Source organism: Bufo bufo, chromosome 4, assembly GCF_905171765.1.
Source record: "Bufo bufo chromosome 4, aBufBuf1.1, whole genome shotgun sequence".
Taxonomy (NCBI): domain Eukaryota; kingdom Metazoa; phylum Chordata; class Amphibia; order Anura; family Bufonidae; genus Bufo; species Bufo bufo.
In genome coordinates, this window is record NC_053392.1 from 166,467,679 (window position 1) to 166,483,803 (window position 16,125).

A 16,125-nucleotide genomic window follows, 5' to 3' on the forward strand; every position below is an offset into this window, starting at 1 on the left:
TTTAAAAAAGATCTTATTGGCAGCAACTACTGTGTGTCTGGCCTGCTTAAGAGTCTTACAACCATAATTCATATTCTTCATATATAGGACACACATCACTATAGGATTATGTCACTGAATGCTTAAGAATTAGGTCACGCTGGGCTTCTAATGGTACACATCTTTGCTCATTTCCCACATACATTTATCCAGTGTTGTCTTGGTATTCACATGATACGACAATCACACATGTGAATCAAAATGATTGAATTGATATAATACGCATTACGGAGTGTATTAGACTATGGGGACATAGTGGAGGTCATAATCAGGCCAAGCGAGGGTTGCAGCAAAGATATGGATTGATTATTCAGAAGGTATGAATTTCCACCATAGACGTTTATGAGCCCATACTGTATTTCATATGAAGTACTACATTTTTTCCCCCAGATTCACCTGGAATCCGAGATATCAGCGAAAAGCCCAAAAATGTCAATTTTTTTTTTTAACAGCATATCATTTCTCATTATTAGCAGGTGATTCTTAGTAAGGGATATTGGGTGCCTTTCTGTGTTTTCGGTGCATTCCTGAGTTCATACCGTCCTGCCTCACAATGCATTGCATACCACTCTGTATATAATTTAAAGGGATTTACCAGGCTAAAATATTGGTGACCTATTTTTAATATCACATCAGTGGGTGTCCGACTCCCCCTGCCAATCAGCTATTTGAATGGGTTCCTGCACTGGACCAGGAGATGCAGTCTCTTCATTGTATACCAAGCACTGCAGCGTACATTCTGCTGTGCCCCCAAATGTAGCTTAATGCCATTCACTTAAATGAGAATGAGCTGCAGAAAGGCCATGTCAATAATGAATGTGATATCACAGGCCCAAACAGCTAATTGCAAGGGGTGGCAAGAGTCGTTTCCCCACCGGTTTTATATTGGTGGCCTATCCTAAGCTTTAGGTCATAAACATTTAAAGGGAATCTGTCTCCAGGAAACTCACTATCAAACCAGGCATGATGCTGTGTAGGACTATCTCAGCTGAATGTAATGTTACCTTTATCCGAGGCTGCATTTTGGAGAAAAATTTATTTTATACCGTATGCAAATGAGAAGTTAAAGCAGTTGTCCCACGAAAAATAATATTCTATAGTTTTTAAACCAGCACCTGTATCTGAATACTTTAGAAATTGCATGTAATTAAAATTTTTGTATACCCACTGAGTTATTCAATAAAATATGACTGTATAGCGCCACCTGCTGTTTGTTTTCCTTATTTCTTTGTCCTGCTCACTGAGAAGGCCGCACATGCTCAGTTTCATCCTTCAACTGCCTCCTGAGCTGTGATAGGGAGAGCTGAGACACGCCCCCTTAGCTGCAGCAGAAAAGACCCTCCCCTTGAGCTTTCACCTTGATATAAATCTAGCAGAGCAATGAATGGGGAGATCTCTGGATCCATGTGAGGTACAGGGCTGGTTCTAGCTTTGTTAGAAAGAGACTGTCATGTACTATATGATGTCTGATTATCATTTTTTACATTAGTCATGGGATAACCCCTTTAAGTGCACTGTGGGCGGTCCCAAGCCACAGCATGAACGTGTCTCTGTCAATCAAGAAGGAGATGGAGGGGCTGGCAGAGGAAGCAGGAGGGAAAGGGTGCACCTAGTGACTCAGATCTGCCCTCAGTGCACTTAACTGCTAATTTGCACATGAACTAAACATACTATTCCTCCTAAATGAAGCAACAGGTCACTAAATGAAATATATCATTCCATTCAGCTCAGCTAGTTATACAAGACCTTGTGCCTGGTTTAATAGTCAATTTCCTGGTGACAGGCTCCCTTTAAGTCTCATAAATGCATCTTCAATGTGTGTTCCGATGCAATCATTTTAAATAATAATAGGGTCGGTGAGGGCAAAAATAAGAGTGAACTATTTGCTCACCTTACCAATCCCCAGTCGCTGCTGTTTGACCACTGCTCCAATCTCCACTCTTTTCAACTTCCTCTTCTCAGGCTCGACACACTGGAATCGGCTTGGACTGCCCATTCAGACAATTAAAGGCTGAAGTGGGTCAACTCTGCAGCCAGTGATTGGCTGCGCGTGGAGACCAGTGAGAACTCGCCATTTATTATTTTTGCCTTCTCCAACCCCACTTTTAGGCTACTTTCACAGGGGATCAGCAAAAAGGCATCCGTTCAACAATACAACCGTTTGCATCCGTTCAGAACGGACCCGGTTGTATTATCTCCAACATGAACAAGACAGATCCGACACTGCGGACTGGAAGATCGGGGGCACGCTCCGGAAACGGATGCGGATGTGTGAATGGAGCCTAAGTGTGAAAAAGTGCTGAAAACAAAGGAGATATTCTTAACAGTGGCACATCGTTGCGTTTCCCTAGTTTCCATAAGCCCCAATTTATCAGAAAGCTTAAAGCAGGGGCGGACTGGGAATTTAAAGAGGACCTTTCACCTGGATATCCTTAATCTAATTATTATCCTACCTTAGAGTGCGGCCCCCACTGAATCGCGCCCAGGAGAAATACAAGTCCACGCCTAGTATAACCGAGTCGCCTCATTAGCATATGAGGCGCCAAAAGAGACGGGGACCACAGCGGACGAACGGGGGGTTCTTTAGAAAAAAAGAAAAGTGTCAAGACATCAGTGGTGGCCGCACTATAAGATAGGATAATAATTAGATTAAGGATATGCAGGTGAAAGGTCCTCTTTAAAAAAGACCCCATTTTATAGTCAGGTCCAAATTGATGGAAGGCAGGGCCAGCAGTACCATATTGTGGCACATTATACCACTCCAACAGAGCCAAATACCATAGTCCATCACAAAATACTGCCAGCAGCACAAAACACATCCCCAGAAACTTCCACTGGCCGGCCATGAGGAGGGCTCAGGTGGCCCCATGGGTATCGGCCCACTGGGAAATTTCCCTTAAAGGTTTATGGCCAATCCGCCTCGGGCCAAAAGAGAGTTCTTTTGGCATCACCTGGCTGGTACGTATCATCGTCCCGTTTTCTTCAGCTGTATGAAAAAGCGTAGCAGGGTGTGCTTTCCTATACTGAGGGCCACCACAAGAACAAAACTGAAAGGCATCCATCACCCGACTGCAGGTTCTAACTCCATGTATACCGCTACAAGGTTTCTAGAGGAACCATCTTCTAAATGCATCATCTGAATAAATGATATGCTGTAGGAATCAATATCACAGCATCCTCAAAGTTTGAGGAAAAGATATATGTGGCTTTAAGGGTTTACATTATTTTATCCTGGGAACTGTGAAAAGGAAAGACAGAATCGACTCCATGAAGAGTTTAATGAATGAGCACTTTGTTACTATAATATGGTCAGTATTCATCAGGACGAGGTTTGAGGAGCAGGAAAAACAACATGGAACAATTCCACTAGTTACTGCAGGCATGTTTTCAGCCTGGTCCGACGGATGTGGCTCCCCACGCATGGGCCTCTCTTGAATATCTAGTCTTGCAGTTGATCATGTACAGCGTGATTTTCTCTCCAGCAGACAGCTCTGAACACCAAATGGGGAGAAAAAGACGACTGGACACAATCAGGGCTGTTTAGAGATCCCTACAATTACTCAATTATCTAATCACAAGGGGCATCAAGCTACACTCTGTCCAAGATAAGAAATAGACCTCTCAGATACAGACTAACTGAAAGCTACGGAGCTGATAGGTGTAATATCTAACTGGGGATATATTCATTTTTTTTTATTAAAGGGATTGCAGGGACGCTACGTTATGACCAATGCTTACTCGGCACTTCCTCACTAGTTTTAGACGCCGGTCTTAATAGCCCCCATAGCTGGAGGTTGATCCGCCGAAGTTATGTAGAGGCGTCAGCTTCTACATAACTTCAACATATCCAGCTTCCTTGCTTATATTTAGACCACTTTCTACACCTAAAACATACGTAGAAAATGATGAATTAGACATGCCTAGAAGCCCGTCCCTGCCCATGCCGCGCCCACTATTTTAGACCTGGCGTGAGCGGGGAGAAGTCACAGATTGTGGTGCCAATAACCTTTGCGTCGCAATTTGCACCAGAAATACGCCTAATATAGACGTATTTCTGATTGTAAATGACTCCCATAATCCATAGACCATAAGTGTGCCTTATTGGGTAAATGACACTTGAACATGGTGTACCACCGCACCACAACAGAATAGATTTGGGGGGGAAAGGAATGTCCCCTCCAACAGTAAAAATCCAAGTTAAGTTTTCGCATTAACATCCTCCTCTGTGATTGGGACGTTGCTGTGATTTACTACAGGCATGTATGATCTAATGGTCATAGGATGAGTCAGATCTCCCATCATTCTGCTCGAGTAATAGTAGATCGATTCGTAATGCACATGCACAAGCTTTGATGGGAGCGCATAGCTAAAGCCAAAAATCAAGAAGCAAGCTTTATGTTAGGCATGCTAACGGAAATGCCAAATTGTAAAAGTACAGTTCTTTTGAACCTCCAGATTGGAGACATTTATCATTTGCTGTTGTTTTTGTGTCATTTTTAAGTCTGTCTGTGCCAAATTTATAAAATGGCTCAATAATATATCTGTTGTGGTTTAAACCTATATGTGTTAAAGTAAACCAGGCGGGTGCCTGGCGTAGAGTTATGACCTTTTTGCGGCTTTTGCAAAAGTCGTACGTAGTAATGTGCCATAACTCAGGTCTAATCTCACTTTTTACCACGTCGTAAAATCTGACCAAGAAAAACACTGCAATCATTTTTAAGCCACAAAATAGATGTATCTGATTTGCTATATGTCCCCCCATATTTACGTGAATACATCGTAATGCAAACAGGGTCCGGCTACAAGGTGCTCTCGGTCGGGCGACACCTGTTTCTCCCAAGGATCACAGTGTAGCAGTATTAGCATAGAAGTGAATGGGGTAACGCTCACATTTACCCAGAATCGCAAACCATTCAGCAGTGTCTGAGCTTGCGGCACACATGCAGTCGCACTGTGATGCCATCTATTTCTATGCTAGTACCGCTACACTGCGATCCCACTGCAACTCTTGGGCACGACAGACTTTGGCGAGTCCAGGATCACCATGCAGCCGAACCCTTTCTATATTTTTTTTACAGAATTAGAAAGGCCCTTTAACTCAACTACTTACCATTAAAAAATATATTTTGGTTCTCATTACAGTTCCCATTCGTTATAGTTCTATACTTTTAACTAAAACTACTCTGCATACACTCACACAGCGGTTTTTCTCTGCCCAAATCCACCCCAGTTTTTCACTTTGGATGTCACGGACCCACAAGCGGTTTAGCCTCGTGTCCATTCTTGGCGCAGTCATGGCTTTCAGCCGACGGCTGTGTGAATGGCAGCGGTTTAGCCTCGTGTCCATCCATTAGGCTTTCACACTGGCGTTTCTGGGTCCACTTGTGAGATCTGTTTCAGGGCTCTCACAAGCGGCCCAAAATGGATCAGTTCAGCCCCAATGCATTCTGAATGGATAAGGATCCGCTCAGAATGCATCAGTTTGGCTCCATTGCACCTCCATTCCGCTCTGGAGGCAGACACCTAAACACTGCGGAGGCAAACGGATCAGTCCTGACTTAGGCTTCATTCACACGTCCGCAATTTCGTTCAGCATTTTGCGGAACGGAATTGAGGACCCATTAATTCCTATGGGGCAGCACGATGTGCTGCCCGGACATGGAACCGCGGGTCCGCACTTCTGTTCCGCAAAAAAATAGAACATTTCCTATTTTTGTGCACAATTGCGGACAAGAACAGGCATATTCTATTAGTGCCAGCAATGTGTGGTCCGCGGCTCTGTGGATCCGCAAAACACGTTGCGGACGTGTGAATGGAGCCTTACATTGAAAGTCAATTGGGGACAGATCAGTTTTCAATTGCACCATATTGTGTCAGTGAGAAACAGATCCGTCCCCATTGACTTACATTGTAAGTCAGGACGGATCCGTACTGTGTGAATGGCAGCGCTGGGGGCAAACACTGTCCGGTTGCTGACAGAATTTGGGCTTGGCACCATATTTAAGCATTTTAAAAACTTTCTTACACAGGCTGTGACCTAGTGGGAAATTGGCAAGGCTTAGGGCTCATGCGTATTTTTTGTCTGTGTCAGTTTCAGTTGTTATGGGGGCCCGTATGAGGAACCATTCATTTCACCGGGGCGGCAGAAAAAACGGGAATGACTCAGTGTGCATTCCATATACATATGTCCGCAAGTCCGTTCCACAAAAGAATAGAACATATCCTATTCTTGTCCATTTTGCTGACAAGGACAGGCGTTGTTACAATAGATCTGCAAAAAAAAAAAAACGGACTTAACATGGATGTCATCCTTTTTTTTTTTTTTTTTTACAGATCGCAAAATACATATGGTTGTGTGCATGAACCCTTAAAATGAGACAACAAATAGGTGGTGTAAGGTTAGAGTGGATAGTCTAACAATGTGACAGATTGATCAACAAGTGTGATAAGTGCAAGGCCATCATTGAGAAATAAGTTATAGGAGTGCTGCTGTGCCCGGCTCATCTATATGGGCACTGCGTTGGAGGGCCCATTTGAATGGTCATTGCCCTGGACACATTTGTATAGGTATCTGCTTTGGCTTAGTAATTATGCACGTCCAGCACAATGGTATATTCAACCGTGTTAACGTTTTTACTGTGCTGCCCCTGCTCAGAGCTTAAAGGTGGCACCACTGTTTAAGTACTACTTTGTCATAATCAGCCTATGAGAATAATAATTTGCGAGGCGTCATATGTTCGGCTTGCTGTGGGCACTGAGCATAAGAACATTGGATTGTCATGAGTTTAGAACTAGAGCTGATGTGGGAGGCGTTAAAAGAATAACGGGTGAAAACTACATCCAAATTAAGGTCCCTTTACATGGGCCGATGTCGAAGGCGATTGTCAGGGAGGAAGCGTTGCTTCCTGACAATCGCCTGCTCGTCAGAGGAGAAAACTGCATTTACATGCAGTGATCTCCTCCACAGTATGGGATGCCATAGCTCATCCCCATACAGAATCACTGTTTGCCATTGTTAGCTTGTATGCTACCAGATCCTTCTAGATAAAGTAGATAATTATATAAATGCATCAAAGGAAATCGCATGTTTAAAGGGAATATGTCACCAGTTTTACGTTTACCTATTTGAGGGCAGCATAAACTAGTGACAGTGACCCACTTAGCTTTCATGTGAGCCGACCATTGGGGTCCACTCAGTACACAGCACATGATAGAGCGTTCTCATACTACTGAGCTTCCTCTCTCCCTGCTGATGACTGACATCTTTCTTCCTATCAGCAGCAGGACGTCATGGAAAGATGAATATGAGGACTCCTTGGCGCGCACTCTGTATTGGGTGGACTCCACTGCTTGGAGTAAGTTGACCCAGCATTCTGCGCAGCGGGTCGCTCATCCACAGTCTCCGCTGCTCTCATATGGCAGCATAAAACTGGTGACAGATTCCCTTTAACACACCTGTATGACGGACATCTATAGACCGGTGTCTTTGTGTGGCCATGAAACCTTCCACCGTTATAATATATATATCACTTATACGTTAGTAAATGACAACAAATTACACCACATTTACCAGAAAAAAAATTAAACAGTATCTAGTTTATTACATATAGAAAGATTTTCCAGAATTTACAAACAACCACATTGCTCATTCCAGGGAGTTTCATTTAAAGAATTCAGCCAAGTTTAATTTTTTTTCCCTTTTTTTAATTTTTATTTTTTTTACTTCTTTCTTTTATACTATATACAATGGAAGACTTTTTATTATTTTTATTTTCTTGTACCTGTGCAATGAAAAAAAAAAAAATGTGTGTTTTTTTTTCCATCTTTTAAACCTGTGACTAGCGTGGGTATGGTCATCGGTTCTGATAAACTGCAGCCCTATCTGGCACTGAAGCAGTTAAAGCACATCACTGCCGGGAGTGCAGATGTATTCTGACATACGCTTATATTACAAGTCTCACTAAATAGGACCCAGAATAAGGAGTCCTAGCAATCTAGGACCGGATTTGTTTCTTAGAAAGGAGGATAGTACTCTACGTCTTTTATTAGCCATATTTTAGCAATTATCCAAAGTCTTTTTACAACAGTATACCTCAAATTCCCACATAAAAAATGGGCTCTAAGAGAAAAAAAATTAAAAAAAACTTGTATAAATCAAAAACCTATGTTAAATATTTAATTCTCAATCATTATTAACAGTTCTTTTGTACTTATAATAATTTACACCAATGATTTGTAATACAGTTTTTTTTTTTTTTTTTCTTTCTTGAAAATTTTCAGCAGCAACTTAAATTGAATGAGTTGAGTACAATGTGCGAAGAAGAAAGTCCATGTGCACCGCGAGCTGGTGCTGGGGGGGATCACTGAGGTTGTCTCCAAAGATGAAGAAGGAGCAGATTGCTTCTGTCCAGACGTCACAGTGCGTTTTGCTTGGCACAACAGACAAGGTGCGGTTTAGTCAGCTGACTCCTGAGGTTTGCGTGTGAAGTAAACAAGGTGAAGTGGATGCAGCGTACCATCTATTGAAGAGGAGGATTGTGAGGTCCTGGTTGTGATGTGTGGAGGTTACTGAGAGTCCATAATCCCTTGAGATTGAACAGGTATCTTGCTGAGGTTGTAGAGGTTGTTATTCTGGAGAGCAAAAAATAAAATTAAAATAAACATTAATATATTTGACCTTCACTGTCGCACATCAGACTAGAAAACTACTAGAGAACCCCTTTAACATGTTTAACACAATCAGAGATACTAAAGGGTTGCTCCATCTGGGCACCCTGGGGGAGATTTATCAAACAGGTGTAAAGTAGAACCGGCTTAGTTGCCCATAGCAACCAATGAGATTTCACCTTTCATTTTCCAAAGAAGCTGTGAAAAATGAAAGGTGGAATCTGATTGGTTGCTATGGGCAACTAAGCCGGTTCCACTTTACACCAGTTTGATAAATCTCCCCCATGTATCTATAAACCATACATAAGTGCCCTTCACCGCTATGGCACAGCAAGCGCTGGCTCAGCTATATTCAGAAGCACCACAGCAGTGAAGTGAATGGAGAAAGCCGCACAAGCGCCATGTTCTCTATGTTCACAGCACGGTCCCATTTTTGAGACGTGCTGGTCCCAGAAGTAGGACCCACGCCTATCAGATATTTATGGCATATCCTATAAATAGGTCATAATCGTCTTTCATTTCCACGGTCACGGCAGGGGCGCAGCTGTCTGACAATTCTCGCACCCCCGGCAAAATAACAATTCTAGAGCATCTTTTCTCATAACTCAGTTGTGTTGTACCTCTGTTATTCTTCCTAGAAATATATGAATAAATTAACAACTGGGTGTTACCATTGCATTTGTCAGTTGGGTGTGTCCCTACACATTCGGGCAGTATCAGCATTGATTGGACAGTGTCAGCCACCCCCACAAATGGTGACACCCAGTAGTCAACTTAACCTGACATTTCTAGCGGGGATAACGGAGGAACAGCACAATGCTCCACAAGTATTTTGTGGGGAACATACAGTTCTTACTAAGACAGAAGTCTCCAGACAGCCAGCTGGTCCTCTTTAAGACAATGCTTTTAGGTTTAAAATTGATAAAGAAGTTTTACATCATGGTATCCATCACACAGCGCTACGACATGTCTACAATATATAGATTAATGCACGCCTTCAAAAACATCTACGCCTTATCTGAGTTACAAGTAAACTCAAGATTTCCACAAGATGCAATGCAGTCTGCACTGATCATTATGGGGACGGGGGGCGTTCTCAGTGTCTGGACTCGCCATTGTTTTTCAGCGTTTCCCTAACAACCTGTGAAACAAGGCTCGGCACAAATGGCTTAGTGCAGGGGATCTCGGGCTACAGTGAGCTCAGCGTAGGATCATTTAATGTCACTGACATCACTGCTGGCAGCTTAGGAACAGGGGAAACCTGTGTTTAATCTATTTCCTACTTACCGCCAGCAATAGCTGGAGTCCCCGATAATACAGCTTTGTGGTTGGGCTGGCTTACTCAAGCCTTCCTGGCAAGAGGAAGACGTGACTGAAGGTTACAAAAGGGGAGCGTTTTATGCATTCGTCTGAGGTTTCACATCTGCTCCAAGGTGCATTTTACAAAGACAAAGAGTATTTCACTTCAATGCAAAAATATTACCATTACCGAATAAGAAATTTGACAATTCTGTGCATTCTACAAGTTATCGCCAGGCTGTAAACAACAGGCAAGGCGAGATAGGCTGCAATCCAGACCCAGATTAATTAACCGGTGCTAAGTTCACATGGCTGGTTACCAGTAAGCCCTCCAGGCTCCTGCACCTCCTGACCACCCTAGGTGGTCCGTGTGTAAGGCCGCAGACAAACCTGCTGCATCAAAGGAGGAATCTACTAAATCTTTTAAGCTTCTCAAACGCTAAACAAGTTCTCTGCTGCTTGGTTTGCAGTTCAAACGCTAAAGCAAATCTAATAAGCAAAACGCACTCAATGACCGCATGAGAGAAGAACATTTATCCTACAGGCGCTGGCCTGCAGCCCTAAAAGTCGTCTGGTCTGCACTCATTCACACCATATAGGAAATATGTCAATGCATTTGTTTTCCATTAGGAGCGCCGGATCCCAGACGGGCTGAAACTCCCATGTAATGCTCTCGGTATGCATTTCTGGAAAAAGCACAAGGAACGCTTGCCAGACCCTCAAATGATTTACCATATCCTGTGACGACATGCAAACATAAAAACAATCCCGAAATGTCTGAAATAGTATCGGCAAACGAAGAGTTTAAAGCATGGCTGCACAAAAATAGCGGGCGCCTCCTCAAAGGTGCCAAGGCTCCTCGAGACCGCAGGCGATAGCTCAACACTGCTCGCAATGGACAATCTCAATGTGAGAGCCCTTAGGGCACCTGCACAAGGTGCAGATTTGTATGCAGAAATCCACACACACTGTTTATTGCCGCTTCGGTGCATTTTTTGCAACTTTTTTAATGCGTTTTTGTTGCTGATTTTCCTGTGGATTTTCTGTTTATATGACCCCATTGAAAAAACAAAACAAAAAAAAAAAACTATACATGGGTGCGGAATGACATGCTGCAGATTTTAAAATCCCCGCAACAGGTCAATTTCCCAAGCAAAGTGTACATGAGATTTGTCAAATCTCATTCGCTTTGCTGGTAGTCCATTAGGCTACATTCACACGACCGTATGAATGAGTCTGCATCCGTTCCACAATTTTGCAGAACGGGTGCGGACCGATTCATTTCAATGGGGCCACAAAAGATGCGGACAGCACACCGTGTGCTGTCCGCATCCGTAATTCCATTCCGCAGCTTCGCAAAAAAGATGAAGCATGTCCTATTCCTGTCCTCAATTGCGGACAAGAATAGGCATTTTCTATGGAGCGGCGGCCATGTGCGGAATGCAATTTGCAGAACGCACACACTGTCCAGTATCCATGTTTTGAGGATCTGCAAAACACTACGGTTTTGTGAATGTATCCTTACGCTGTGGTTTTCCTGCATAGGGGGGGGGGGGGGGGGGGGCGACACACTTGATCAGCAATGCACTCGGGCACCCTTAGGCTGTGTTTACACGTTACGACACAATGCGTTTGATGTAGTTTTCCAGAAATTCCAAAAAATGCTGTGAGGTTATTGCAGTTTCACAAAACTGCTGCAAAATCTCAGCACAACCGCACACAGGACAACTGACTCGCTAAGAGGCAGAGGTGGCAGGCAGTCATCTTCATGCAGAACGGGAAGCCCTTTGATCCCTCTACCGATGCGCTGCTACTTTTCAAAAATGAAAGGTCCGTCACATCATCACATGCCTCATGTGCACAATCATGGTATATACCACTGAACACACATCAAAATCCACCTGAAAAGGACTCCGTGTGGCTGCAACCCATCAGACAACACTCTTTCTGCTTGACTCCAGTTGTTAACCCCTGCGAGTCTGATGGAGTCTCGGACACAAGTCAATGCTCAGGCTGGCGGCTGGTAGTTTTTAGGAAGAAAGCGTTTGGCAAACGCACACGTTTAATCCAGATCCCGGTTATGTCCCACAATTCAGAGAAACAACTAATGAGACTGAGAAAAGACGTCATGTCTGGTTTCATCTAGCCATCTTTGAAAGTTTCACAAAATTGATTATTAAAGTGGACTTTCCATATGTGGGAAGCCTTGTTCTGGGCATTACAGCATTGACTTCTAATGAGTACAATTAGGGTCTTGGTTATGAATCTGCCAGACAATGCCTCTCACATGATTTCGGGTTTACACGATAGAAAACTGCATCTTCTTTGTAATTAAAGGGGTTAGAGCCCCATGAAGATATGAAGATGACAACCTTTGTCGATATGTCCTATAGGGGCAGTTCCACACTCGCAACCCCCTCCATGAGCCAGAACAGAGACCCCCTTGATGGCTGACTTTAACCATCCTTGTATAACATGGGCGGCCATTTATCTTAAAGGGATTGTCTTGAAAAATACATGCTCCCCTCTTTTTCTGGCGCCATTCTCTTCATTGCCAGTTCAGTCTCTCTCCCTCGGCGGTGACGACCCAATCACTGTTATACTGGCGAGGACAGCGACTGGCTACAGAAGCCACGTGCCAGTTACCGGCACATTACTGCTACAGGGACTGAACAGCTGGCGCAGCAAACGCTGCCAGAGGAAGATGTAATTCTTATTTTTTTACAACATTCAGGGGCATTTGAATTCTCAGACAATCCGTTTAAAGGCCGCCCTGTAAAACCACATACTGTATTACACGGCGTTTTTTTATATGGAACAATCGCACGTAATCTGTATCATGTGCTGTTAGCCTTAAGGAACGTCTGCGCAAGCCTGAAGTGATACAGATTTGCCACCGTGGATTTGCCTGATTCTTTTTGCAGCAGAAATTGACCTGCGGTGCAGATTTTACGTAAATGGTTTGGTGTGGTGTTCCTGCTGCGGATTTCAGTCACGTGTGGACACACCCTTAAGAGAGTTAAACCAGTTGGTGCCCATCAAAGCGCATGCAACCATGCCACCCCAAAAGGCTGTACTGCATTAGTGACTATCCAATGGTCTGGGCAGGTAGGAACTTACAGGGAATTTTTCATGATGTCTACAGAGGAGTCCTTCAATTTTGCTCAGCTGACATAAGCAAATTTTCCTATTCACGAGTGTTGGCGGTACGTGGATGGTGATCTACATTAGGAAAGGGGTCAGTGTGCTGTCTCTACCGCCCAATAGGTTACTACAAAGCGAAGAGCAATCACACGCTCCTCAGATGAAAGCCTTCCTGCCAGTTTATACTAGAAGCTGAAGCTCTCTATATATAGAAGTGATGCCTCAGCACCAAAGCTTTGTAACATGCTTCATCGTCAGTGCCAGCAAATGCCAGGATAAACCCCCAGAGGAATATCTGGCCGAGCGATGCAGGGTAAACAACACTAAACAAGAAGGGTAAAGCATCCAAATTCAATGTCGCTCCAGTTCATTATCTACAGCACCGGGCGTTCCCACTAATTACCCCGAAGGATTAGGCTGGGTTCAGACCTAACCGTTTTACAGCGCATTCCTACGCGCTGTAAAACGCCCTACAGGAGCTTCTTTGGGGCGTATTGTCATGCGTTCCCACCCATAGACTTCAGCGGGAACGCGCCTAAATGGGCGTTTGCTTGTTTCTGCCCATTAAAAACGCCCGATACAAATGTCCGATAAAAAGCGCATATCGAATACGCCCAGGTCTGAACCCAGCCTTAATCTTTTCTCCTCCTTTGGTGCTAAGAAGTAAAATCGCAGCCGTCAGATCTCTGCATCTAACAAGACGACTGTGCTTTCCATACAGCATGCCTGTCCAGGGGCAGCGAGGATAAATTAGTGTAATCCTGAATATGACATCTACAGGTAAACGGTATAATAGGATTCCCGGGACTAGGCGAAAGAGGTCTCGCTAACAAGGATGTTGACCTCTGGAATCCTGTAGAGGGAGGGAAGCATCTCTATAGAGCTAAATGTACCTATCCTACCACATATAGAGAAAAACTAGCTGGACAAATGCCAATACCAAGTAGAAAAATGCATTCAAACTCTTTTTTTACGGAAATGGCCATGGATGAGAAGAACGTGGCCGCTTTCTTCCAGAAACTGCACCACACCTGTTTATGGATTGCGTTTGCTACTAACGTGAATGAGACTGAGCTGCAATACAACACACAACCAGGTGTGGTGCTGTTTCTGAAAGAAGGGAGCCATGTTTTTCAACTCTCTGGTTCCTGAAATAATCTAATCGGCTCCTCAAGTGTACAGTAATGTGTCCCTTTATACAGAACAATCTCAAAAGTGACCTGCGTTAAGCGTCCCTGAATGCCATCTGGCGTCGTAACTCACATCTGAAAAGTATTTGTACCAAGACCAAAATATGCCAAGGAAAAGTACATCATGAGAGACTCAGATTACGCCGAGGTCTGAAACGACTGCAGCAAAACACTGCATTTATCAACAGCAAAATGTTCTCATGGCCCAGATATATAAAGTTTCCATACACAAGGAAGTGAGAAAGGCTAAGCAGCCACTTATGGGGCCTCGTGATGGAGAAAGCACCTTACTAATAAAAGTTAATGTGCCAAGACTGTACTCTGTATTCAAGAGCAGCTCTGTTTAGCCACAAATCAATGGGAAACAACTGTCCTTGGGGCAGGTGTATACACCGATGTACTGAAGAAGGCATGTGACTGCTTCCAACCGGGGAAGAACTGGTTGGAGGTGGTGGGCCCACCCATGCCCATTACTGGAGAAGAAGCTGCTAAATACCAGAAAAGCAACTAAAAGCAGACCGATCACGACTTTGGGGTAGGTTTTTGTTAGCATTTTATGGCTAAAAGCCTTGTAAAATAGGATTCTAGGTTCACTCATTTTGTCATTATATAAAGAGGATTGTAGTACCAAGCCCTAACCTTTAAGGGTACGGCCACACGGTCAGGTTTACTGATGCAGTTTTGGAGGACAAAATCAGAAGCGGATCATAAAAAGGAGAGAAAGTATACACACATATTCACTCCTGGTTTTGGCTTTCAAAACGACATCAGGAAACCTGACAGCGAAGCCGTACTCTAAGCCCCTTGTATTCAGGGTTGATGATTGGTCAGGCAAACGTTCGCATGGATATTCGTACCCAATTACTCCCCTGTATAAATATGTCCAGTGATCAGCTGACAAATGCTGATCTCATCTCATTTCCTGGCCTAAAAAAAATATCACAGCTGTCAGCAGCACATTGCCCTGAGTAAACAATATGTACAAAGGGCATGTGGTCGAATGATCACACTAATGATTGTTTGTTCCGTCACTTTATGACGGTTACTACGTTTAAATGTGGCGACTTAGTGCACGTTTACATGCCCTCTGATCTTCCAGTAGAACTGCCGCACTCGGGATCAGCATGCTGGAGTATTCTTCAGACAGTGCCCATTCTCTGTACAGGAGATCACAGCTTTTGGGACATAACTTACTTGGCTCCACACCATAGGTTACCTAACAGCATTTCAAAAAGAAAAAGATATGACCAGCTGCTGACTCAAAACTTACTGTATCCAAAAATGTTGCACCATGTTGCACCTTCCCTCTCCTTATTTATTGGAGACATGACTATGCAGGAACCTGGACGTGTCACTCAAGGAGAGTGAGGGGATGGCAGAGAAAGTAGGAGAAGGAAGGGTGTATTGCTTGTATTCTTAAAGAAAAAACTATTCTGGAGCATCTTTTCGTTGATCTCCACATTGTGCTGTTCCTCTGCAATCCCTCCTAGAAAGAAATGAATAAATGGATGACTTTGAGGGTGTGTTCCCATACACTGACTGCCTGTCCAATCCGTGCTGACAGTCTCGGTGTTATATCAGTATATAATCACTAAGGAGGCCATTAGTGCTGAATACTTAGAAAGTTGTATAGCACTTGGGCATCACAAGAGCGTGTCTTCCTACGTCTTACTATGAATGGTGCTGAAGTGCTCTTAGGACTAGTTTACGCACAAAGGCAGGCAGGAGCAGAGTGGGAATGCACCAGCCGACACTTCCCGGGATTGTGACCGCTCTCTTTCAAAGC

The 16,125-nt window shown here is 43.8% G+C and overlaps 1 protein-coding gene across 1 annotated transcript in view; it reads right to left on the reverse strand.

Annotated features, from left to right (window-relative positions):
- Positions 1 to 7,809: 7,809 nt before the first annotated feature.
- The window catches only part of IRS1 (insulin receptor substrate 1), a 42,450-nt gene continuing 34,134 nt past the window's right edge, over positions 7,810 to 16,125 (reverse strand). The window contains exon 2 of the mRNA XM_040428074.1: positions 7,810 to 8,670. Within this exon, the coding sequence (XP_040284008.1) occupies positions 8,666 to 8,670 (5 nt within the window). The 3' untranslated portion in view covers positions 7,810 to 8,665. The remainder of the gene's footprint in view (positions 8,671 to 16,125) is intronic.